At 37.9% G+C, this 23,967-nt stretch overlaps 2 protein-coding genes across 9 annotated transcripts; one reads left to right on the forward strand and one right to left on the reverse strand.

Annotated features, from left to right (window-relative positions):
• Positions 1-13,703: 13,703 nt before the first annotated feature.
• DYDC1 (DPY30 domain containing 1) lies at positions 13,704-20,460 on the reverse strand. 8 transcript variants are annotated; one of them, XM_053984075.1, is made up of 7 exons: positions 19,072-19,235; positions 18,071-18,223; positions 17,856-17,966; positions 16,397-16,477; positions 15,440-15,526; positions 14,377-14,452; positions 13,704-14,208 (listed from the first exon to the last, which is right to left on the reverse strand). In XM_053984075.1, exons 2-6 carry the CDS (start codon positions 18,215-18,217, stop codon positions 14,393-14,395), a joined length of 486 nt encoding a protein of 161 aa, XP_053840050.1. In that variant the 5' UTR covers positions 18,218-18,223; positions 19,072-19,235; the 3' UTR covers positions 13,704-14,208; positions 14,377-14,392. The 8 variants fall into 8 exon arrangements, with proteins under 8 accessions (XP_053840050.1, XP_053840053.1, XP_053840052.1 ...); XM_053984078.1 differs by lacking the exons at positions 13,704-14,208; positions 19,072-19,235 and adding an exon at positions 20,383-20,460 and having other exon boundaries at positions 14,291-14,452; XM_053984077.1 differs by lacking the exon at positions 13,704-14,208 and having other exon boundaries at positions 14,291-14,452; positions 18,071-18,226.
• A 155-nt stretch (positions 20,461-20,615) lies between these two features.
• EXOSC3 (exosome component 3) lies at positions 20,616-23,552 on the forward strand. Its single transcript, XM_053984068.1, has 4 exons — positions 20,616-20,882; positions 20,984-21,133; positions 21,710-21,861; positions 23,256-23,552. The coding sequence occupies exons 1-4, from the start codon at positions 20,616-20,618 to the stop codon at positions 23,455-23,457; spliced, it is 771 nt and encodes a 256-aa protein (XP_053840043.1). The 3' UTR covers positions 23,458-23,552.
• Positions 23,553-23,967: the final 415 nt, after the last annotated feature.

A 23,967-nucleotide genomic window follows, 5' to 3' on the forward strand; every position in this document is an offset into this window, starting at 1 on the left:
CATCTCTAGAAAACTAGAATTCCCCAATGAATTTTTTTTTTTTAATTTTCATTCATTTTTCGTGCATGTTTGAGCGACAAAACATCTGATAAGATCTAGCACCACGGCTGCTTCAGTCTGCTACACAGAGCTTGCCCTTCAGCCTTTGCTTTTCTTTCCCGCTGTCCTTTCTTCTATTAATCCAGGTCCATTTAATTATATTTTTGTATCATATTCCCATACTATATTCCACAACCCTTATAAATACAACAACTGCTGCATCTCAGAACTCAGTGATCAATTCTGCTGCAAAGAATTTCTTCTAGTCAAATGGCTCATGTCTGGAATATGCTGATGGTATGTCAGGTATGAAGGCAGAGGGCATCTAGTGAGTATTTGTGTCTTTAAGGGAGTATATAAGAAACAAGTAAACATACCCACAGGACAGATCCACAAAATGCCCACCACTACTGCAACATTATAAGTAGGTGTAATTTTATTTCTTTTACAGAAACCATTATAGTCTCAATCTCTGACCAAAGCACTGGTCTGTGAAAAAAATTATTTCAATGTCACTCGTCAGTTTAAAAACTTAGTTTACTTCAAACCCTTAGCCATTATTATTATTATTATTAATACCATTATTTAAAAAATCCCCAACATGGTTCCTTGGATTCAAATTTCTCACTGCTACATATTTATGTAAGAACTCATTAGAATTTTCACTTTCTGCCTACATTCCTGAAAACAATAACCAATGCCTGTGAATGTTCACCAGTAATCTGCTGCAGCATTGGCCCCTCTCTAATAATCATCAACATGGAATCGTTCATTTCAAATACTCTTCCTTGGTTTTCTATTGTACAGAATTCATCTCATGGAATGATGAGCACTGGTTGCCCTTGAAAAATTCCACAGATTCACACATCAGATACACATTATGAGGCACAGATTTCTCTGGAGTAAACTGTGGTCACCCCACTGACATGAAGATACTATCCCAGCCTGAATAAATTATACATTAACACCACCCAGAAAAATAGAATTTGTAAAAAAAAAAAAAAAACAAAAAAAACCCCACCAAATAGTAACTAACCATATTAAACCTAGTTAATTTGTAACATTCAAAAACTATATTAACTTTTAAAGTGAAATAACATCATTGATAATCACTCATTCTTAAATGCAAATGCTTTCTTCTTCCTTATGAAAGCACCAAAAGACACAATGGGAATGGATGAAACAAAAAATTATTTTGTGTGTATTAAGGGTTTTCTTTCTGATTCTACAAACAATCATCCAACAAAAGCAGACAAGACTGATTATCATTAGCCTGTGAGTTCCACTCTCTCTTGCTTCTGGTTTTGCTTTTCCTTGGTTTTCAATACCACTTAAAAGAGAGAAAGTGTAGTTTGGGAATCAGTATTCATGGTTTTAAGATAACACTTCAGGAGAATGCAGGGCATTCACACAATTCTCTTATCACATGTAAAAAAAAAATCACAAGCTCTCAAAATGCTGAAGAGCACAAGTATTGACATACATGAGGAATGAGTTTGCAGGACCATTGTTTATTTTGCTTTCACAGTTCTTTTTGCACTTGCTTCTGTCTAGTTAAATGCATTGGTCCTTGTGACCTTTGGAGGGTCACCCTTCATCAAAAAGCCTCTCTGCTACTAGTACTCCAGAAATGTTGCCCAGCTGCATTTCACATTAATTTGTGTAAAACCTCCAATTTGAGCTTCTTCCAAGCTGTGCTTTTACTATCAAGAACAATACATTTGCTTTATGGCCATGAAGCACCTCAGCATGTTCTCTTCTAGGACATCTATGACCAATGCTAAAGCATTGTAGGATTATGTAATGTTTAATTTGGCTTCTCTTCCCAGACAATTTGACTTTTTAAATATTTGTAAAAAGGCAAGATAGTGCTTTACCATCATGTCTTTTTGGCATAGCACTCCTGTCTATGAAAAAAAAAAAAATTACACTGAGTGATATCAGCATTTTTCCTTATTCCATTTTATTAATAAAGACCATCACTCAATGTAACAGGATTCCAAATTTTCTATTAACTTTATTGCCATACTCGCTATAACTACTGATAAAATCTCCCAAATCAGTATGACTACTGTGCTTTGAAATGAGGCTGAAGACAGGAAAACACTTGATGTAAAAACAACACTGCCCCTCTGTATTTCTCTGTATCGTCTATAATGCCAATTGAAATCACCATTTCAATTGGAATAGCAATGTAAATCTTTCTATTGACTTTAAGAGTCTTCATATTTGGTACCATCCTATGGTTCTGCTGCTTTTACTCACAGCAGTTCTGCAAGACCACCCCTTTTCTAGCTCATATAACAAAGACTGACAAGAAGGAAGAGATTTATCACAGCCTTGGGAAAGCCCTGGAAATCAGTGAACAAGATTTAACAGACAAACCTTTATGAATGATTGCTATTGATGGTGCTGATTCTCTAGAAAGATGATAAATTGTCTTCATCCTAGACCTCTCATTCTCATCAGATTGTTTTACTTGCTCATTTTCTCCTCTTCTACATTTATTTGCCTTTCTCCTGTTCCCTCATTTTGTCTTGCTTATATCCATTTAGTTAAAACACATTTTTCCTTTCTTCTTGTTTTTCTCCTTTACCTTGTGCATTTCCATCTCCCTTTTTGTCACTACTGATATCTTATTCAAGTTATAAACCACTGAAAATGGAGCCTACATGGGTGAATGATATCTGTAGAAGTGAGAAACAAGTTTGAGCTAATGAATTACAGACAAACATTAGGACAGCAGAAAGGCAAAGAAGAAAGCAGGTATCTCTTAAGGCTTAGGCATCCTCACTTCAGCTGCAGAATAATCAAGTTTTCCTGGCAAGAAGTACAGGCTCCTTCACTCCTATGGTTTCACCACCATGGTAACTTTTTGGTGACTTCTTTTGAGTGAGGATTGCATCAAGATCTCAGAAGAACTCTACATTACTAGAATCAGTTATGGGAAAACCATTTCTTAGGCTGTGCAATTTCTCTTATCACAGCTTTCAAATGTTAAGGATAATTACTTGATATGTAGAGATCACACACTTTTCACTACAGTAACTTAAAATTACAATTCCACTACATTAAAGAACCAAAACATGTTTAGGTGTAGCAATATACAGGAATACTTAATGGATACAAATAGCATGTAGGAAAGTGCTTTCCTAAATGCTTCTGTTTTGTTCTCTTATCTTCAGATATTCTTTTACCAAGTTAACTGTTTAACAGGCTAATAGTTTAAATTTCTTACTTGGCTATTTTATTCTCACTTCATGCAAGGAATTTACTCCTAATTAATGCCTGTGAAAACAGTTTTTCAGGTGCTTACAACAACTTTAATACTAGTTTCATTTTTGCTGTTTACTATTAGTAGTTTATATTATATTAATAATGTGTTTTCAAGGAGTTACTGCAGTCCATCTTTTTTTTCCTATTAGAAATGAGCAATAAATTTTGCAAGCCTCATGGGAATATCGTCTAAGGCTTTTTGGTTGGTTGGGGAAAAGCCTTGATTTAGCCTGTACATTTTGGTTAGGGGGAGGTAGCTGTTTTGGTTTATTTTTAGAGTTAACATAAGGAAAGTTTCTTAAGATGTATTTATTTCCTTTGCATGAAGAATGACAAACCTGCTCAAAGCAATAGAGTTTGAACATGGAGAATTCAAAACTTGCTTCCCACCTGCTTCAAAACTCTTGCCTCTATCTAGTATTATCTGAAAATGAGAGTGGCTCAAGGCCTCTCAAATGTGCAGGTGTACATTTCACTGGCCCATAAACATTCAGGGTAAAATAAATACAGCAGAGCAGAAAAAAATGGTTGTGATTGTAGAAAGAAAGAAGGTTGTGTGTGCCCTGAGATGGGTGTTTATCACCCAGCATTTATTCTTTCATCTCACATTTCTCCTTCTCCAGACTGGACTATGGGGCCTCCTGCACATGACCATGAGCAATTCAGCTCTTTCATTCTGGAGGGCCTTTATGACTTTTTGAGTAAATACCAATTCCAGTCAGAGCAATTTCTTGGTGTGCATTCTATGTAACTCACTCCACAGTAACTTCAGCTTCAGAGAGGTCCTCTGTTGCATCTCCCAACTGCCATGCCTGCCATTTCCTAAGAAGTGTTTCCAGGTTCTTCTATTACCAATATCAGAGAAAAGATTTAATTTTACTTCCCTCCCCTATGCTTGTCCTTTTTGCATCTGTTTAACCTCCAATTCTCTATTCCAATACCTCACTCAATCACAATGTTTAAAGCTGGACAGTCTTCTCCAACCTTCTGCTCAAAGGAGAACCAATCTGAACAGGTGTTCATGGCCATGTTATAAAGTAGTATGTGCCAAGCCTTTATACATGAAGTGGCAACTTTTAGTTTCTTAGGAAATAATTAAAGCTACACTGGGGCTAAATTGGGCTTTCATTAAAATATATCTTGGTGTTAATTTCACTGGGAGCATTATTTCTTTAAAAATAGCAGAAATTAATACAAATTAATTTTCTATTTATTCACCTAATAAAAGTACTAGCAGTTCATGTCTCAATCCCAAGATGAAAATAAATTTAAAAGTTTTTCCTAATAATTTTTCATTAATAACCCTCGATGTACTGGAAATGGTACAAAAATAGCTAGATTAGTTAAAGTTTAAAGTTTTCCATTTGCTGATTGGTTACTATTGCCTCATTTAAACAGCATTAAACCACACTGGTATATAATCAGTTCTGCCTTTAGTCTTTGGCAGTTTTCCTGTTTAAGTGCTAAGCTCTGTAGAGCAATGCACAAGCTTTTGTTTGTGTTACATGCTTATGTGAAGGCCTATTACAACAGAATCATAAGTTCTTTGTATCCTTCACAAACAATGAGAGGGTAGAAGGGAAAAAATAGAGCTCTGTTCCATACTCACCTCACACAATTAAAAGATTCAGTTTGCAAATGTAGCAGTGTACAACATACATATTTAGCATTTTACTCATAAGCCACCATAGTAAATTTAGTAAATTAACCCATTCATTGTTAAAATTATGCCTTAGACAGGTATGAGAAAGTCTTCAATTAGAAATGATCTCCCTTAAACCTTACAAAAAGCCATCTATATATTTTACTGGATGTTTTTTCCAGCTGCTAAGATGAGTTGTTTGGCTAGGAAAGACTCATCTGACATGTAACAAAGCACAACCCTTAACTTCAATTGCATGGGGTGTGACCACACATGAGATCCACACGCAGCCACAGTTTCTTTCTGTGGGAGTAGTTAGAGCTCTTTGCTGTGAATGACAGGTCTGATCACCTGCCCAGACTAAACCCCATTACAGCCATAGATCTGTATCTCAATTTGGCTTCCAGCAGCTTGGGCTCTGTACAATCTTCTGCTTTCCCGTGTCTTGTGACATTATCAGTGTAAACCATTAAGATTTCCTCAGTACCTTAGGAAAGAGACTGATGCATTTAAACAGCTATTGCCCAAGAGTTTTTGCTGCAGTGTTTCATAGATGTTTACAGTACAGGTGGTCTTTGGACTTTGAAACAAATATTGACTTTAGTACATGAAGTCAGGTTTCAGAAACCTATCTGCAAGAACAGTTGTGGAATTTGTTAATTCTGGCTTCCCAACAAGGAACATCGGGTTAAATTCAGACACATTTGACTTTTTTGAGATACAATGCCAGTACATACTTCTCCTTCATCTGGTATAAAACTGTAGTTACTTCTCTGGACCAAAACTCTCTACAAGCCTTCCCTATGTGAAACATACACTACACATATGGAAGCAGTGCACATTTCCTACACTACTAGTGTATGTTTTCCTACTCTTCTATGCTTGCAACAAAAATATTTACATACTTGAGCTGCTTGATACAGGCAAACATCTATTCAAACACTCCGTACTAATCTAGTAAATAATGTATAGCATAATTTTACATGCATTTTGCATGACTGAAAATAACTACACAATGCTGTGAGCTCAAGAATTAGGCTTGTATGGCTATCCGGAGAAAAAGATACTGCACACATCCAACATCCATTTTAGCCATGATTCCTATCCGTGGTTATTCACAGCCTTTTCAGAAATTCTCTCACTGTCACTGCTACAGAGCTCAAATGCTCTACTAGTGCTGTGAGGTCTGCAGGAAACTCTTCACTAAATCAACTGATTGGTGACATCTTTCAGAAATCCTCCAACCTGACCTTACTACAGTTGATCCAGACTGGGAAGGTTGCCACCTAAGTAGCAGTTTCACATAATTCACCTAGGCAAATATATTAGCAACCAGAAAAGATTGTTATCTTTTATCTGTGTCTGAAAGATTTCACTGCAGGTAGTCATTTAGCAATTTCAGATAAGCAGGTCTGAACTAAAACACAGCCAAAAAATATTATTAGATATCTGTCTAAACAGGGGATATTAAGTAATGGATGAAGGGTATGTAGGATCACCTAACACAAGTATATAAACAGTACTACACAAAAATTCATACAGCAATCACAATGCATCAATATTTCTAGATTCCCGTTAATAGAATATCGAATGGAAAATGGATCTCACCAAAAGATCTTTACACTTATAGACATAGTTGCCTTCTCAGAGTTTCATTATGATACTCTTCTTTTTTTTTCCCCTTCCAAGTCCTTTACCCTGAAACAAACTAAAAAGCTCAAGAATTATGATGTGTTATGATCTTGCTTTGACCCTTAGCAACAAGAATACTTGTAGCAATGAGAAATATCAGTACCTGGAATGTTATGTCCTACCCGTTGTACTAAAATATGAAAAATTATTCAAATGAACAAAAAAAGCCCCCAGAAAACCTCCTGCAATGAAAATTAAGACTATAAACTTCAAAAGTTTATTCTTAAGGTTTTAGATCAATAACCTTTTCATTTTTGCAATGGAAAGTATTCAAGTTTTGCACAAATCTCAGTACTCCAGAAAATAAACCAGCAACACTAGATCATCTCAAGGAAGAAGAGAATTTTAGTCCTTTAAGTTGAAACTGAAGCCTGCAGCTCTACTAGGCAGGGAAAGAGATGGACAAACCTATTCTCTTTACCATCTTAAATCCTACCCTACATAGGTAAACAGGCTACCCACAATGGTAACAGCTCATAGCTAAACATGTGGAAGAGTTGGTCTTAGGGTATATCTCTAGCTTTCTTCTCCAGTATTTTCTTTCCCCTTGAGTCTTCTTTTTTTCCTCTTCCAGGTTTTCCTGCTAATCAATTTAAGGAGCACCTAAACTTCCTACATTCATACAAATCACTGATTCAATTTCTATGCAGAGGATTCTTTTCCTGTTTCTTGACAGGAGGTTGACAGCTTGTAAGTTTCCTGCTGCTGCTTCTTTTTTATGTCTACAATCTGTGTTGCTTGTAATTAAACACCAGTGTTGCCTTTGGCCTCTCAACAGTTTGGTAAGTCAGCCAGAAAACAGAGATCAGAGCAGACCTGCCACAATCAAAACCTATCAACTACTCCTATTGACTCTGAGAAGAAAAACATTTGAGTCACACATATTAGAAGGTTTAGCCAGTGAAGTGAAGCCTCTCATTTCTGCTTTTGAAAATTGGTATTGAAATCAGCACCTAGCATAAGCCAACTCCTCTCAGGTATTCTCTTTTCTGTGTTTTTAGAAATCTTGGCTAATGAGAAAACTAATGGCAATTTTATTGGGCAGCTTATTGTTAAATTCTTCCCAATGGCTGAGAATCCCAAGAACAAGAGTCAGAGGTTTTGGGTAATCAGTTCTGGTTTGTTCCTTCTCCCCCTCTGCAGTACCATAAAACATGTCACTGGGATTTGTAAGTCTTTAGAGGCAAGGTCAGCAAGGTCATTTCAATGTGTAATTATTTTTAAGACACATACAGATATTCCCACGCAGTTGGCATGAGTGTTTTACTAGGACTCAAGTTGGATTCGTGCCAGCAAATTCAGTAAGCACATACCTGATCTCTTTAGAAAGTAAAATATGGAATTCATTTCCAGATTTTGAGTTCACAAATATGTGAATCTATTCAAAGCTGCAGGTTTCATTTTTATGAAATACTGTAAGCAATTTTTTTTTTTTTTTACTTAAAACTAGGAATTTACTTATCCTACCAAACAAAGCAAAATTGAGAGAAGTCAATGGACCTTTCTCTAAAGGTTAGATGGTCCTCTGATTTAAAGAAGTATGGAAAAGAATATTGGTGTATTGATGCCAGTTGCATGAGCTCACCACACACAAAAGTGGTGACTTTCTTGTAGTCACAGAGTAATGAAAGAGTTGTAGCTGCTGGAGAGACTTTTGAAGAAACAGCAGCAAAATAAAGAAGCCTGCCTTTACTCTGTCAAGAGACAAGCCAAATGTATAGAAATGCAAATATATAGGTCTGGCTGTATTTCCTTTTTTTTTTGTGCCATGCACAGCTTGGGCAAATTCACAGACAGATTCACATACCAACTATGCTGAGTTTTTAAGTGATAGCTAAAAAAAAACAACCTAGAAAAGTCACAGAAGGAAGGTAAGGGAAAAACATGGTACAGTTAACAGCAACCTACACGTGAGCAGTGGCAAAGCCATTTATCCTGAAGATACTAAGAGGCAGGTGCCTATAAACACAAACTTGAGAGATAATAGTGTTTCAGTATACTGCTCTAATATATCATCAGTGGTAGTTTTTATAGGGTTCATACTTCTTACCAATAAATCCTGCTCAATAGTTTTAAAATACAGGCAAATACAATAACAACCCAAGTTCAAGTGAGAAACAAAATACTGGTGCATGTTTGCTATAGGCTCCACTTAGATATATATGCCCACAGAAAAAATGTTGAAGAACAGCTGTCTCAGAACTGCACCACAGTCCCAGCCCTAGAAATTTTCAGCTGTCAGAGCCTAAGGGTAACTTTTCAGTGCAGCCTGGCTTACAATGAAACAAACAGATCCTGTTTCCAGGGTTACAATTATCAGCTAAATAAATAGAATTTTTTAAACTTATCTACTAAACACATCAGTGGCAAAACCGCAATTGCTTACGATAATGAACCAAATACAGGTGTGTCTGTATGTAGCCAGTCATTTCTGCAAGAAAGTACATCCAAGAGGTGGAGTAGAAATTAGGCAGAATGATTGGAGAACCTAACACACTCCCAGGAATGTGACTTGAAACAGAGCAAAAGAGAGCTGCAGTGCCCCTCTGCTGAAATGGAAATGATTTATTATCTGAATGTTTCCTCTCTCCAACCCTCCCCACAATTAAGCCCTTTTTATTTCTGTGGTATCTGCCTTGCATACAGTTTGAAGCAATCAATTCTCTCCTGTTTTACTATTAAGTACATTAAAAGTTTAATAACTAGGAGATGGCTTCTCAGGGGTAGAACTCCATGTTAGTTGAGAGCTCAATCCTCTTATGATTTCAACCACAACATTTTCAGCAACTTCAATGAGACCAAGACTGAGATCCTTGGAATGCATCTTCACCATGCCAAAAAAGGGTTTGCCTTGATTTTTTTTGAAACAAAATAACAACAATCAGCTCTATAATGGAGCTGAAAATATGACTCAGTTCATTAAGAAAAACAGACTAACCAAAATACTGATCAAGTTCAAACATACATCCACCTCCTCCATCAGGAACAGCCAATTTCTTTATCTGGCATCTGCTAGACAACATCTGAACTATGGAGGAACCGCTGAATAAAATAATTTGCTGAACTCAAACACCAGCTGGTTCTTGCATCAAACTAAAGTCACATTTTTCATGAGTACTTTCCCAAGATTTTTTGGAAGAAAACCCCCAAACTTTTATTATATCAACTTCCACTGAGATCCATGAGTAACTACATGGAGAAAGTGGCAGAATTCCCTTGGGGAGTTCATTAAAAAATTCTTAAAACTTTTTACATGCCCTTAGAGAAGCTCGCATTATTCAGATAACTTTGGTGTGATACACCCAAATATCAGTTTTTATTTCTAAATCAAATCCATGCTTCACATCATCATTTAAAGTACACTGAATTTTTATACTGTGATGGATGAAAGTAATGGGGGAAAATTTGGAATTTTTAGTGAAGCGTATATGTCAATACAGCCTTTGAAATAGGTAACTCAAAAAAATATTAATCAACAAGAAGCAAATGGCAACCTTCTCTGCTCATTCTATTACTTGACAGTATGAATGTGCATTTACTTTCAGGTGATAAAACAAACACACCCAGTATTAATGTATTAATATGGTTTGAATTTTTGGGCATTGATTTTGTATGACCTACAACTAAAGAAAAAATGGGAGCACTCAGTACCTTCAGACAGGCTCTCATGAACATAATTTTTCATGACATAGTATCTTCTAATTTATTTAAAATAAAAAAGAGTGTAGATTACAAAAATTGTGATCTAAGTTAAACACTGATGTTGGCTAATGATAATGATTCTGTGATGTACAAGTTAACAGGGAAGACCCATAATACTGAAGTTGCATACATATCTGAGAACTCTCAAATTCTGAGAATGAGTCTTCTGCTTAACTTCTTAAAAATCTGCTACACTGTGACAGCTCAAAAAAAGGGCACCTTCCCCTACCTTCTTCCATTACTATTAGCCCAATACCTGTACAAATGCTTGTAATAGTGAAACTTCTTCCATTGTATGAATTATAACAAATACACAAGTATAAAACACAATGACTGCATGAAGGTCTATAATGGCAGTGCCAGAAAATAAACAAAACTAATAAAACCAAGCAAACAAACTCCCCCACAAGAAAACCCAAACAAAAACTCCAAAAACTCAACAACTCAAAAACAAAACTGTAAAAGCAAACAAGTATACTGGTAAGATATTTTTAAAAGTCCTTATCAGCAAATAACAGGCTTAGACTCTCATTTCTAGCTGTAGCCAATAGACAACACTGCTCTTTTTCTAACCTAAGTACAGGAAATTCTTCAAAGAAGTAAAGCAATTAATAGCTGACTTCAAATATTAGTAAACTGTATTAGCAAAGTTCACAGAAATTCAATTTAACATTTCATCCAGACTAATTCATATGGCTCCCATTACCAGTAGCAAATTACTGTATACAACTTTTGGTAAAAAAAGATAATTTAGTTCCTTTAGACTACAAAGGAGAACCATTCATCATAAAAGGGACTCCAAACTTAATAAAACCTATTCTATTAAAAGATAACTTTAAAATGTGCTTGCTGCAACATGTGTTTCTCCATCCAAGAGAAGGTTCTCACACTGCAGACTTGTTTTCACCTCTGTGAGCAGACTGATAGTTAATCAGAATCATTTTGTCCTATTCTGGGCTTCATATCTGTTTTCATCCTTGTGCTTCAGTATTGCTGGAATGAGAACAGCTGTGAATGGGCATAGAACATACTATCAGCGTGTTCTCTGGAGGATCTGGACATGGCCTGGTCACAGCCTAAACAAGACTGCTCTTACTCTGAAGAAAGGAAAAATGAAAATTTCATAAATCTTCTGTCAGTACTTAAAACCTTATTTTCAGTGACAGTTTTCATCATCTGTCTATTAATTCTATCTTCTTTCCATAAAAATTTATTCAAAGGGAGTGTAAGCTGCAGATGAAGTTACATTTTGTAATTGTTTTTTTCTTTTTCCAAGGTACAATTTTATATTTTATGCAGGGGTTAAATTGTGTTAACACTTCTGAAATCACATCATGTTCAGTAACTAAAAGAGTCATCTGTTCTCCTCCAGGCTCTAGCTTGCTATACTCCAAAGAAGGTGAAAGTTCAGAAAGAGAAGGCAAAAATTATTTTAAGCTGCCTTAATTTCCCTCCAGGTTTAGACACCCAAGGAGAAGTCATCTCTGTTGTGAACTACATTTTCAAGTAACCTACAGGCAGGTTTGCACCTCAAGAAAGCACTGAGCCAATAACTGTTTACCTCTTGTCCCATATCCAAGATAAGAATTCCTATAAAGCTGTAGAAGTGGAATAATGCACTAGGTCTGTGCACACCAGATCCTGAAAAAAAAATGGGTATTCCTATAAAAAACATTTTAACAACAAAAAAATTCTGTACTTAACAAAGAAACTGGTAAATTGGAATCTACTTTATTTTGACCCTTACTTAGTAATTTTCTGATAAACATTTGCATCCAAAACTTCCTACCTTGAAATAAAGCGAGGAATATGGACTGCAGCATCACAAAGAAAAAGTCATAGTTAAAAATAAGCTGAAACAGAATGACAAACAGAAGCTGTAGTTTTCATGGGCTGTAATTGACAGAACTCCCAGTGTGCTTATTTAGGATGCACTCTAGTGGACACACATATAATGAAATCAAACAAAGATACAAACAGTATGAAACAATAAAAAAATAAAAGCAACATGTCATTAGAATTAATTTCTAGCATGTTTTACAATAGTGTCTTACATTTTGAAGGCTGTATGAAGGTTGAAAGTTTCATGGTCAACATGACTGGACATTATATGTAAATGGACATGAGTTACCAATTTTTGAAAGGGTCAGTCTAAATATTAAGAATCAGTTATACATATTGGTTTAAAAGACAAACTCCATCTGTTTATCCATCTACTCTATCCCTTTGAGATTGGCACAAGAGGTTGCTGTGCATGCAGTGTTAACAGGTGCAATTAGAACTGTGGTATCACAGTGTGTCCCTAAATTACTCTACTGTAACTGTTACTAACAAATATAATTGTAAACTGTGTCAAAATCTGTTTACTGGAACATTAACCACAAGGGTGTATTCATGCCACAGGAAAGGTTTTGACTATCACAGAAATTGCAAACCAATCAGAATTATTGTAGATAGCAAAGCCTGACCACTTAGACACAAAAAATAGTCCCACTTCTCATTACTCCAAAAGTTACACAAACATTTCTAAGTATTTATACCTCGTAAGTGACATTGTCCTCTTTCAACTTTAAGGATGCTCATGTAAGACATTGTTATTAACAGCATTCAAAAAGCAGTAATATGGGCACAGCATTTTTTTAATAGGGGTATTTTATTTTTAAGGGAAAAATACATTAATCTATAAAAAAATCAATAGTGCTCATGTTTTTAAAATTTTGTAAGATTATTATTAGTTTGATCTACATGATCAAAACAAGTTATTCAGAGCAGGAAAACATTTATTATGTGATTGACCCTTGTCAATTTTAGGTGTATAGTTATTTTCAACAGTTTGCCAAGCATAGCAAACCCCTTAGACTCAGCAATACTATTAAAAAAAACGAAGTGAAATTATCAGAAAAATCTTTTTCATCCCAAGACTGAAGAATGCAGTGAAAGCATTAACTATGCACTGATTTTGTAATGAAAGGTATTTTCATTACACAATATTGGCCACGATCATCCAACCTGTAGTAGAAGACAGATGCAAAGGCACATTTTATAGAAGAACAGCAGGATTTCTTAATGCTGATGTTTTTTCCATTTATAATGAAGAGACACAGAACATTCTTGACAACCTGTACCAAGATACCAGTGAGTACAAACATCTGTTCTTGTAAAAATGCAATCTTTAAGGATTATAAAACTTATTTCTATAGATAACCATGGATCAAGCTAAATATTTTTCTAAATTTTTAGAAGTGAAGTTTTGGAAATAATAATGGTATTTAGTGGAGAACACGTTTAATTTCTTGATTAACAAATTCAAGAAAAATGCAGAAAAGTCTTAAAAACTTGACTACTCAAGACTAATTTGCAGACATTTTCAGCTTACCTAGTACCACACAATACCCAAAAAAGGTTCTAATAATAAATATATTTATCCAATAATAAAGCCTAAAGCAAACATGTCATGTTACAAAGATCCCTTCATGACTTCTAGGAGACAAGATCTTCTAGTATATACTGAGTCAGAGTTAAATTTACCTCTTTCAAATATATTTGGGAAATCTGATTGGATTTTTGCACCAAGTTTGATGTCCAGAATACTCTCTCCATCTTTTAATTTGCAGAGTATTCCCTTTTTCTGTCAGAAACCATTCAAATTCTTGGAAAATAATGTTCAGTAATATTTTATTATTTTAATATTGATTCAAATTATCATATTGTAGCATCTATCCTCAAATCATATTGACACTTTAGTTATATTTTTATTTATTATGGTTACTTTAATGTGCAATAAGTAGAAAATATATTTGCTGCTTTCACTTCAGCTGCAGTTTTCTTCCTGCAAGTCAGCCATGCTACCTACAATGCTTTAAGAATAAAAAGGAAGAAGCAATGTCAGAAATAACAGACTTTATGCAAACACCTTGAAAACAGACACTGGAGAAACAGTTATGTAAATCACTTATATTTATAAAATACATAAACAAAGATACTACACTTCAGAACAGCAAGTAATGAGTAGAAAATATATTTACTGCTCTCAGGTCAGTTCTAACTTTCTTCTTCTTCTTCTTCTTCTTCTTCTGCTACTGTTGGGAGATTTGTTTGACTCTGGAAAACAACAACAAAACAACAACAAAAAAAACACTTACCAGCATACACTGAACTTTATAAAAAGGAAAATAGAACAAAACTGCCCATGACAGACAAGTTGGTACCTTTCAGTATAACCATGTATTCTTCCATTCAATACAGTGAATACAATGAATGCCATCACCAGACTTCTACTCTAAAATCCAGCAAATTTAGATGATGCATTGTAATTCTGAGGGCAGAATCAATAGTACAAGCCTATAGGTCTTATTTTATCAATATGATCTTAATTTGTAGCAAACATGGCACTGTAAAACGTGAAATAACATCCCCAAAAGCCAATGTAATCTAACACCTTCAGGCACAAAAACTTGGCAGATGTAGGAAGCAGCAGGTACTTAAGACTCATTTTCACTTCTAGTTTTGCAATTTTCTTATTAAAGAACCCATAAAATAAGCCCAAAGCCACAAGAATATTTTAAAATATGTAATTATCAGAAAATTATAAAAATTGGGGCTATATGAAATCTTGCATACACACCTGATTTACCTCAGTGGAAAAAACACCTGTGAAAACCTGACCCTAAGAACAGTCATAAGTATTTTCATAAAGCTATTGAGAGAACACTTGTAAAACAGGCTGCTATTAAAACAACCTTAAGTATAAAGCACATTAATATAACAAAATAAATTCTGGGAAGAATTACACTACTGATACCAGAAATGAAGTGATTTTGTACGTAACTGTTCACACAGCAGGGAAAGGCTGCTTCCTCTTTACATATATTCATGCTTTCGTCAGTAACATGTCTGAATACAAAATGGTGATTTAAATCTTGAGGATTTAGTCAGCTAACACCACAGAGTCTTCCACAATGGCTTAACTCCTACCAGAAAGCAGCTATGGGCAGTTTGGAGGTTGTGGCCAAAATACCTCTCCTTAAACAGTTTTAACCTATTGATGTGTAAGAATCAATCATTTATAATCCCTTTCTACACACTTACGGGTTCACTCTCATCTGGCTCCTCAGCTTTGGGTGAAGTAGGTGTTCCAGGTCTATCTGTAACTTCAGCTACTGTCTCTTCATTTTCCTGAGGTAATGAAAACCAGTTTTCAGTTAAAATGTCCCATGTCATGAAATCACATTTCAGGTGTGTTAAAATGCCATTATGTATTAATGTAAAGAGAACACTTTAGATAAGTGCTATACAAATTTAGCACTATGGGAACATGGTGTTGGTATGCTTAACCCTGTTTTTTGGGTTTTTTTTTAATTAACAGCAATTTAAAATTTTTACATATTCATTTTTTCTGTCGCTTCCATAAGCTCATCTTCCTACAGTTATGTTTTGCCAGTATTTTAACAGAGTTTTCTAAAAACTTAGATTTCTAAAATGCTCTACAGAGTTTTAAAAGCTTTAGGGAGATAAGCATGCCAATTATCCATGTATGTTTTTACTGAAGAAGCTTAAAAGACCATAAACATGGGTAAGTGTATACACACTCTCCTGTTAGTACAAATTCCCATACACCACTAAGATATCAGAATCCAGATGCATTACAATTCCAAACCACAGCCCTTTTTTCAGGTACAGTAAATAGATTTTGTGCTAACCCCATGAAAAATATTATTGCCTTGGTACTTAAATTAGACATGCTTATTCTAAAAAAAAAATTCTAATAAATACCATCAAGAAATGTGGAAGCATCAGGTAAGCTGACCTTATGCTGGATTTTTGCAGTAAATTTATGTTCTGTTCTGACCAAAATTCAAGTATAAAACCCAGACTGCAGAAGCCACATATTAGACATTCTCCCCTATCTACACTCCTGTTTCTTTATTTATGTGTTAGTTCAACACCCATGGGCTTCTGCTTTGTGTTTTGTAATAGATGCTTGCATCTGGAAAAAATGGCTGATAAATGGTATTTTCAAACCACCAACTAAGCATTGGCTTAAACCTCTTGATCTTCCTGCTGCAACTGCATTTCAGCTTCTTTTTTCTGTGCTTCCAACTCTGCAAGTTCTTTCTCCAACTGTGCCTGCAATCAGTTTAAGAAAGGACAAATTAGAATGCAAACAAGCCCCATATTTATCTTTTTCACCACATTGTTTACAATGTATTTAATATTGAAATAATTTTTAAAAAGTAAACATAAACCATAACTGCTGTGCTATGCTAATAACAAAGTCCTTTCAGTATCATCTGGTTTAACATTTTCAAAGGTTTGAGAGTCTTATAGATAAAGCTATAGATAGCTTCCTCTACCTAGAGGAAGCTAAAACTGAAGTTAGTGTACACACTTCAGATACTGTCTCATTACACAAGCTCTTTATCAGTCTGTATTAGTTATCTCCTATCCTTTGGATTAAGCTCTTTGATATTTTGTGTAGCACCTAGTACAGATGGATGAATCAATACAGAATCAAATCTATAGAAAAAATTTGGCAAGCAATGTCATTAGCATTAATCATGTCCATCAGCAACCTTTAGTATTTACAACTGGAAATATCTAACAGGAAGTGTTTATTAATTGTGAACATAAGTCCTATTACAGCAAAACTTCAGAAACTGCATAATCTAAGTACTTACATTCAACAAGCTTAGAGAGTTGGCTCTTGCATTCTGTGAGTAGTTACAAGTATAGTCATAATTTTCTTTTCCTTTTTGGTACATAAAAGCAAAACTTACCTCAGTATTTGACTACAGCCAAAACTGAGTTAGGTTAAAAAAAAAATGTATCTACAGTGAGTATTGTTCAATATCTTTCCCATAGCTCAGGTGAAATAATTTATTCAATTCTCAATGAATTATCTCTAGACACAATCTCTTTATTTTCATTTACTATTTTATATCACTCATGGAACCCTTAAGCACATTACTTTTGGTTTGCAAATTACTAAAAGCCAAATTTTAAAACAGTAAATGAAATAAAATGAATGCATCTTACACTAGGGCTGGGCTTAATGTGATCAGCATAAATTTAAAATTAAGCTTTTGATTTTAACATCATGAAAGTCATCCATACAAAAAAAACCAGTCAAGTCACACCAACATCACCATGGCAACACTGAGTTCATATGACTCCTCTACAAAGAATGGCTAGAAATGCAGATAGTGTACTTCTCATACTGTAAGCCCAAACAGTATTTTCAGTTACTTGTCACGTAACTCCTAAATTTGCTGCCTTTTAACTTAACAGCCATAATTTTTTAATAACATTTTACTGCATAGTATGTAACTTTTCCTACCTATGTGCTGACTAATAATTTTAGTGACTCAGAAAAGTGAGATTAAAATACTTGCTTTATGCCACCTTTACCAAAATCATTATACAGCTACTGTTAGTATACAAAGAGCTCCAAGATGCCACAGCACCATAAGCTGCTCAGAGTTATCTATTATTAAGCACTAATAACCTGACGTTGTTCTTCAAGTTTCCGCTGCTCTTCTTCCTGGATTTTTAACCTTTCCAGTTCTGCTAAGGCTGCCTCCCGTTCTTGCTCCAGCTCAGCTCTCTCCAGCATTCTCTGTTTCAGATGTAACACAGGATCAATTAAACATAAAAATGAAAGATAAATTAAATAGCATAAACTATACTGTAGCAATTTTTTTTTTCCTAAGTTAGATCTACCTTTTTTTCTTCATCTAAATTTCTTCTGTAATTGTAAATCCAGTGTGCAAGATACTCTATTGGATCTGCTGGCCGATGCTCTACAACCTCTGCCAGTCCTTTCTTCAAACAACTTCCCAGGCATTGCTTCAGGTACTGAGACTCCATTCAAATCTACTGACAATAAACAGGCAGATATTAGACATCAATGTTAGAATTAAGTTAGGGGCTTTAAGAGGTCTTGCTTCAGGTGCCAAACACTGACTACAACATTACTTTTTACTAAGCTTACAATTTATATAAGTTATTTAGCAGTAGTTTAGTTCTTAAAAGCTCCAGTGACAGGTCAGTTATAACAATCACTGCAGTAAAAAAAAATGCTAAAACCCCACCTTGCTGTTTGGACACGTATAATTCATAAACTACTTGGAAACACACTGCTAATTCTAGGTCTGCATGATAACAAAAAAAAAAAAAAAAAAAAAAAAAAAAAAAAAAAAAAACCAACAAAAAAAACCCAAACCTGAAAACCACATAGGACATTGAAAACTTCTATACAGATACTCAAAGAACAAGCAAGTAACTCTGAGGGCAATTAAGGGGTAATTTTAGTTTGAACTGTCAAAGCTGTCTTTAAGACATGTATGCAAGCTGAGGGCCTGAAGCACTCCACTCCCTGTGCAGTGACGAAAGGCACAGATCTCTGTGCACACACTCTACCAGCCCAGTCTAAGGAAACAGGAGCCTTCCTTTGCTGTCAGGGGGGCTGAACACGTGCCGGGGCAGAGATCCCGGGCACTCCGCACACCAGCGAATCCAGCCCCATCCTCCGCGTTCACGGCGGCTCCCGGTGACCTTAATGACCACCCTTTTAACCCGGAGCCGCCACCCACGCCCTCTTGTCCGGGCTCCATTTAAGCACCGGCTGGGCCTCGCCGCTTCCCCTACACTCCAGGCGGGGCGGGCCCGCTCCTCATCCCTGCGCTGGGTGTTGGGGATCCTGGGCGGGCCCGGCCTGTTACCCCGCCTCGTCTCACACTCCGCCGCAGTTCCCGGCAGCCGGTAGTGTGGCGGGGCTGTGCTGTAGCCGCTCGCCTTCCCTCGGAGCGCAGCCCCGCTCCGGCTCCTCGCTGGCAGCAGCTCCCCGAGCCCCGGGGCGGCAGCCCCAGGCCCGCCCCGCTGCTACCGCCCGGCCCGGCCCCGAACGCGCGGGGTTGCTCCGCAACAGCGCCGCCAGCGCAGCGGCCCCAGCGCCGCCCGCAGGAGCGGATGGAGGGGTGAAGGGCCTGCTCGGAAAGGTCACCGATGGCACCAAACCGGGAGGAAAGGCCGAGACCTCAGAGGCTTTTGTGGCCCTTGAGAGAGACCTCGACAGGCTGGAGGGATGGGCAGAGAAGAAACTGAAATTCAGCAATGGCAAATGCAGAGTCCTGCACCTGGGGGGGAATAACCCCAAGCACCGGGAGAAGCTGGGGGTGATGTGCTGGAGAGCAGCTCTGTGGAGAAGGACCTGGAGGATCTGATGGACAGCAAGCTCTTGCAGCAGTGCCCTTGTGGCCAAGAAGGCCAATGGTATCCCGAGCTGCATTAGGAAGAGCATTGCTAGCAGGTCAAGGGAAGGGAATCTGCCCCTCTGCTGAGGCTCTGCCTGGAGTGCTGTGTCCAGTGCTGGGCTCCCCAGGGACAGAGAGACATGGAGATGTTGGAGCGTGTCCAGCAGAGAGCTATGAAGATCATTAAGGGATGTGGGCATCTCTTACAAGGAAAGGCTGAGAGAGCTGAGCCTGTTCAGCCTTGAAAAGAGATGATTTATAGAAGATCTTGTTAATATGTATAAATATCTAAAGGGGAGGTGCCAAGCTCTGCTCCGTGGTGCCAACCACTAGGATGCCGGGCAATGGGCAGAAACTGATGCATAGGGAGTTCCATTTAAACAGGAGGCAGAACTTCTTTACTTTGTGCAGGTGACCACACACTGGAATAGATTTCCTGGAGAGGTTGTGGACTCTGTCTAGAGATATTGAAAACTGTCTAGATGCAGTTCTGTGCAACGTGCTCTAGGATGACCCTGTTTTAGCAGGGAGGATGGACCAGATGGGGTGTTGATCCTTTCCAACTGTTTTAATGCTATCTCTCTGTGAGCGGTTTCTCTTTACAACTGACGTGATCTTTTCGGCTCCCTGCCAAACTCATCGGCTGACGTTCACCTCAAATTTACCAGCTGCTTGTTTTGCTGTCAAGTTCTAATCGGCTATTCGAAAACCTAGCAAGGAACTACAGCTGGAAGAATTAACTCCGTGTGTTTATTAATTCCGACGTATAAGTGCACTAACATTATCTCGGCCGCTCCCCGGCAGAAATGGAAGGCGGGCTGCTTCCCTGCAGGAAGGGCAGCCGGCGGAGGTGCCGTGAGGGGCGAGGGGCGGGCTGCAGCAGCTCGGGGTGGGCCGGGCGCGGGCAGGGCCGTTGCGGCCGGGGGGTGTCGCTGGCGCCCCGCGAGCGCTCCGCGCAGGCCGCAGGGCGCAGCCGCCCGCCCCAGCCCGAGAGGCCGTGCGCCGGCGCGGCCATGGCGGCGGAGCGCGGCACGGCGGCCGAGGCCCTCGTGGGGCAGGTGGTGCTGCCCGGGGACCTGCTGCTGCTCCCGGCGCACTACGACGAGGACGCGGAGGGCGAGCGGCTGCGGCTGAGCGCGGGCACCGCGCCGCAGGGGCGGCTGCTGTGCGGGCCGGGGCTGCGGCGCAGCGGGGCCGGGCTGCTGGTGACCAAGTGCGGGCTGCTGCGGCACCGGCCCGCGGGCGGCGGCGCCTACTGGGTGGACTCGCAGCAGAAGCGGGTAGGGGCGCGGCGGGACCCGGGTATCCGTGTGTGTGTGTCTGTGTGCTAGCCCCCGTCTCGCCCGCGCTCCCCTGACCCTCTGTCCCCCTCCCGCTGCAGTACGTGCCGGTGAAGGGCGACCACGTCATAGGGATCGTGACGGCCAAAGCGGGGGACGTGTTCAGACTGGACGTGGGCGGCAGCGAGCCGGCGTCCCTCTCCTACCTGGCCTTCGAAGGCGCCACGAAGAGGAACAGGCCAAACGTGCAGGTGGGTGCCTGGTTAGCTGGCGGTAGCGCTTCAGCTGCGTCGTTTGGTGGCGCTTCTGTTGCGTTTCAGTAGCTTTCCTTAGGGGAGATTAGAGGAGGTGGGCAGGTCTGGCTGTAGTGGTTTCGCCTTGGTCCTCCTCGGAGGGTTTTGCACCCTTAGGCCGCGGCCTTTCTGAGGTTTCTTAGGAGGACTGTAACTAGCGTGGTTTGCTCTCTCTCAGCCGGCTGGGTGCTTCACGCTCATGTTTTTGTTCGCTCATAGGGCTGCCAGGAGCAGATGCAGTTCATAAGGTGCATCCGAAAGGGCGCTCCCATGTTAAGATTTTAAAATATGTGATGCTGGTAGAAAACGTTAGTTCTGTGGGTTCTTTTAACAGCACTATTAGGAAAGGTTGTGTTGCACATGAATGCCATAGTTTCTGCACTCGGATGAAATGCCATTAACAGAACGTAAAAGGAACTGTAAAAAAAAAAAAAAAACAAAATAGGTAGGCGTGATATTTTTTATTGTTGTCGTGCTAAATGATTATAAGAGATAAAATCCTATACTTTTGTTCTTTGACACTGTTTTGTTTAGGTGGGAGATCTTATTTATGGTCAGTTCGTTGTAGCAAATAAAGACATGGAACCAGAGATGGTGTGTATAGACAGCAGTGGAAAATCCAATGGCATGGGAATAATTGGACAAGATGGCTTCCTCTTTAAAGTTTCCTTAGGTCTAATAAGAAAGTAAGTACTACAAAATGTAATTAGTCACTCTCACGTGTAAGATGACCACAACTGTGTCTTCTGAGCAGAGTGGGGAGTTTGGTAAATCAGACTTGGTGATTCTTGTAGTGCATTGAAACTAGATTTACTGAATAGAGTATGGATTGATCTAGAAGGAAAGTTTATTTTTTCTCTTAAGAGACTTAGAAACTCTTTTGTATGGTGTTACATCACGTGTTCAAAAAAGTGATGCGGTTGCCAAAGCAGTATGGAAAATAAAAGTAGCAACTTGGGGAAGTCAAACATTCAGGATAGTATTTCAGGTATGTACATATTACCTTGGAGTTTAAAACTTGGCAACGCTTATTGTCCTTTTCCTGTTTCATGGGGTAGTAGAGGGTGTATGTTTGGCTGACAGCTGATTAAAGGGATCTTTGCACATCAGTACACATTATTTTCTGACTTCTAAAGAAAAATAAATAACATTGAAATAAAGATACAGATTTTTAAAATGTAGGATTTTAGTTTAAAACTGACATGTAAATCTAGGAACTGTTGCATAAGCTTTTAAATGTATTGTGAACTTCGGAGTTGCTTATGCTGATGTAAATACATGATTTTTTTTGTGACTGTCAAAGAATACCAGATTACATGGATAAACAATAGTCAAACTTTGTTGTTGCTTTTTGGGTGGACTTTTTTTGTTTTTGTCATTCTTTGGATAAGCAATCTGGCACTGCAGAGCAGCTTTTTCATACCTGATTTATATGTCCTATTAGAAGTCAGTGTGAACTGATACAAAAACTTCTTGCAGACAAATTTTGTCTGTATGCAAGTAAAAAAATAACAACATATTACAAGTAAACTGCTAAATCCTGATATGCTTTTAGTTTTTGTGAATACTTGTCCAGTCTTGATTTAATCCTAGACTTATTACAGTATTTAGTATGCTGTCATCTAATAAAAATAAAGTAGGCTGTTTATTGCTGTTAATACTGTTTCCTGAAATAGAAGGGAAGTCCTGTTTTGAAAGACACCTCTGGGGTGTCAAATAAATAGCATGTCAAAGGTGTCATTTGGTCAAACAGTGTACTTTTAGAATTTATTAGCTCATAGAATTGTTGTAAAATTATCAATTTGCTTTAAACTTGTCAGGGATTGCTTCTGAGTCTAATGAGAAAAAACCTAAATTTATAATGGCTTTATTTTTTTTAGATGCATGCATTTTATATGTCAGGAGCCTTGAAAATCTGATACTGTATTGCTAGTTGGATGTATATGCAACTTTATCATCTTCAGTGTTTCTTAAATAGCTCCTATAATAGCAGTATTGCTGGAGTTAAAGGTCAGTAATAATGTGGTCTCTGTAAGTGTGATCACTCCTTCATCTGACTTTTTTTTTGTCTTCTTCACAGGCTCTTGGCTCCCAAATGTGAAATAATTCAAGAGTTGTCACAATTGTACCCATTTGAGCTGGTGCTGGGAATGAATGGAAGAATATGGGTAAAAGCAAAAACAGTTCAACAGACTTTAATTATAGTAAATATTTTGGAAGCCTGTGAGTATATGACTCCACAACAGAGAAAACAAGCGCTTGCCAAACTGTCAGGGAACTGATAAGAGAAAGCCTTGAGGATTTGTTTGTGATGGCTGTAGGGTGTTTTGGTTATTTTTGTATTCAGATTTATATTAAAAGCCTTTTTTTAAATGAAGTACTAGACTTTGGTTGTTCTTCATTTCTCTTCTTTATCCACTCAGCTTGATCTAGTGTTGTTTAAGGAGTTTGTTTCGACTCACCTTTGTGGTTATGAAGCCCTGTTTATGTTCATGAATTTTCTGACTAGTGGGAAGATGGTCTTTAGAAGGTTTCATTAGATCTGAATTTTGAAGCATAACTACCTAGGTCTTATTTAAAAAAAACTGGTTGTTTTGTGAGCTGTATGTAATTCTTTTTACAGTTATTAAAATTTTAAACTATCCATATTTACTTGGGATAGCAAAAAGTATCCCATGGGTCATTAATTTTGGTTGGGTGCTCCATTTATACAATGACATTAAGTAATTATTTAATATATTATGAAATTTGGGAAGAGAAATGCAGGTAGAGAATACCAGAAAATAATTGCA

The sequence above is a fragment of the Vidua macroura genome, chromosome 8, assembly GCF_024509145.1.
Source record: "Vidua macroura isolate BioBank_ID:100142 chromosome 8, ASM2450914v1, whole genome shotgun sequence".
NCBI classification, from domain to species: Eukaryota; Metazoa; Chordata; class Aves; order Passeriformes; family Viduidae; genus Vidua; species Vidua macroura.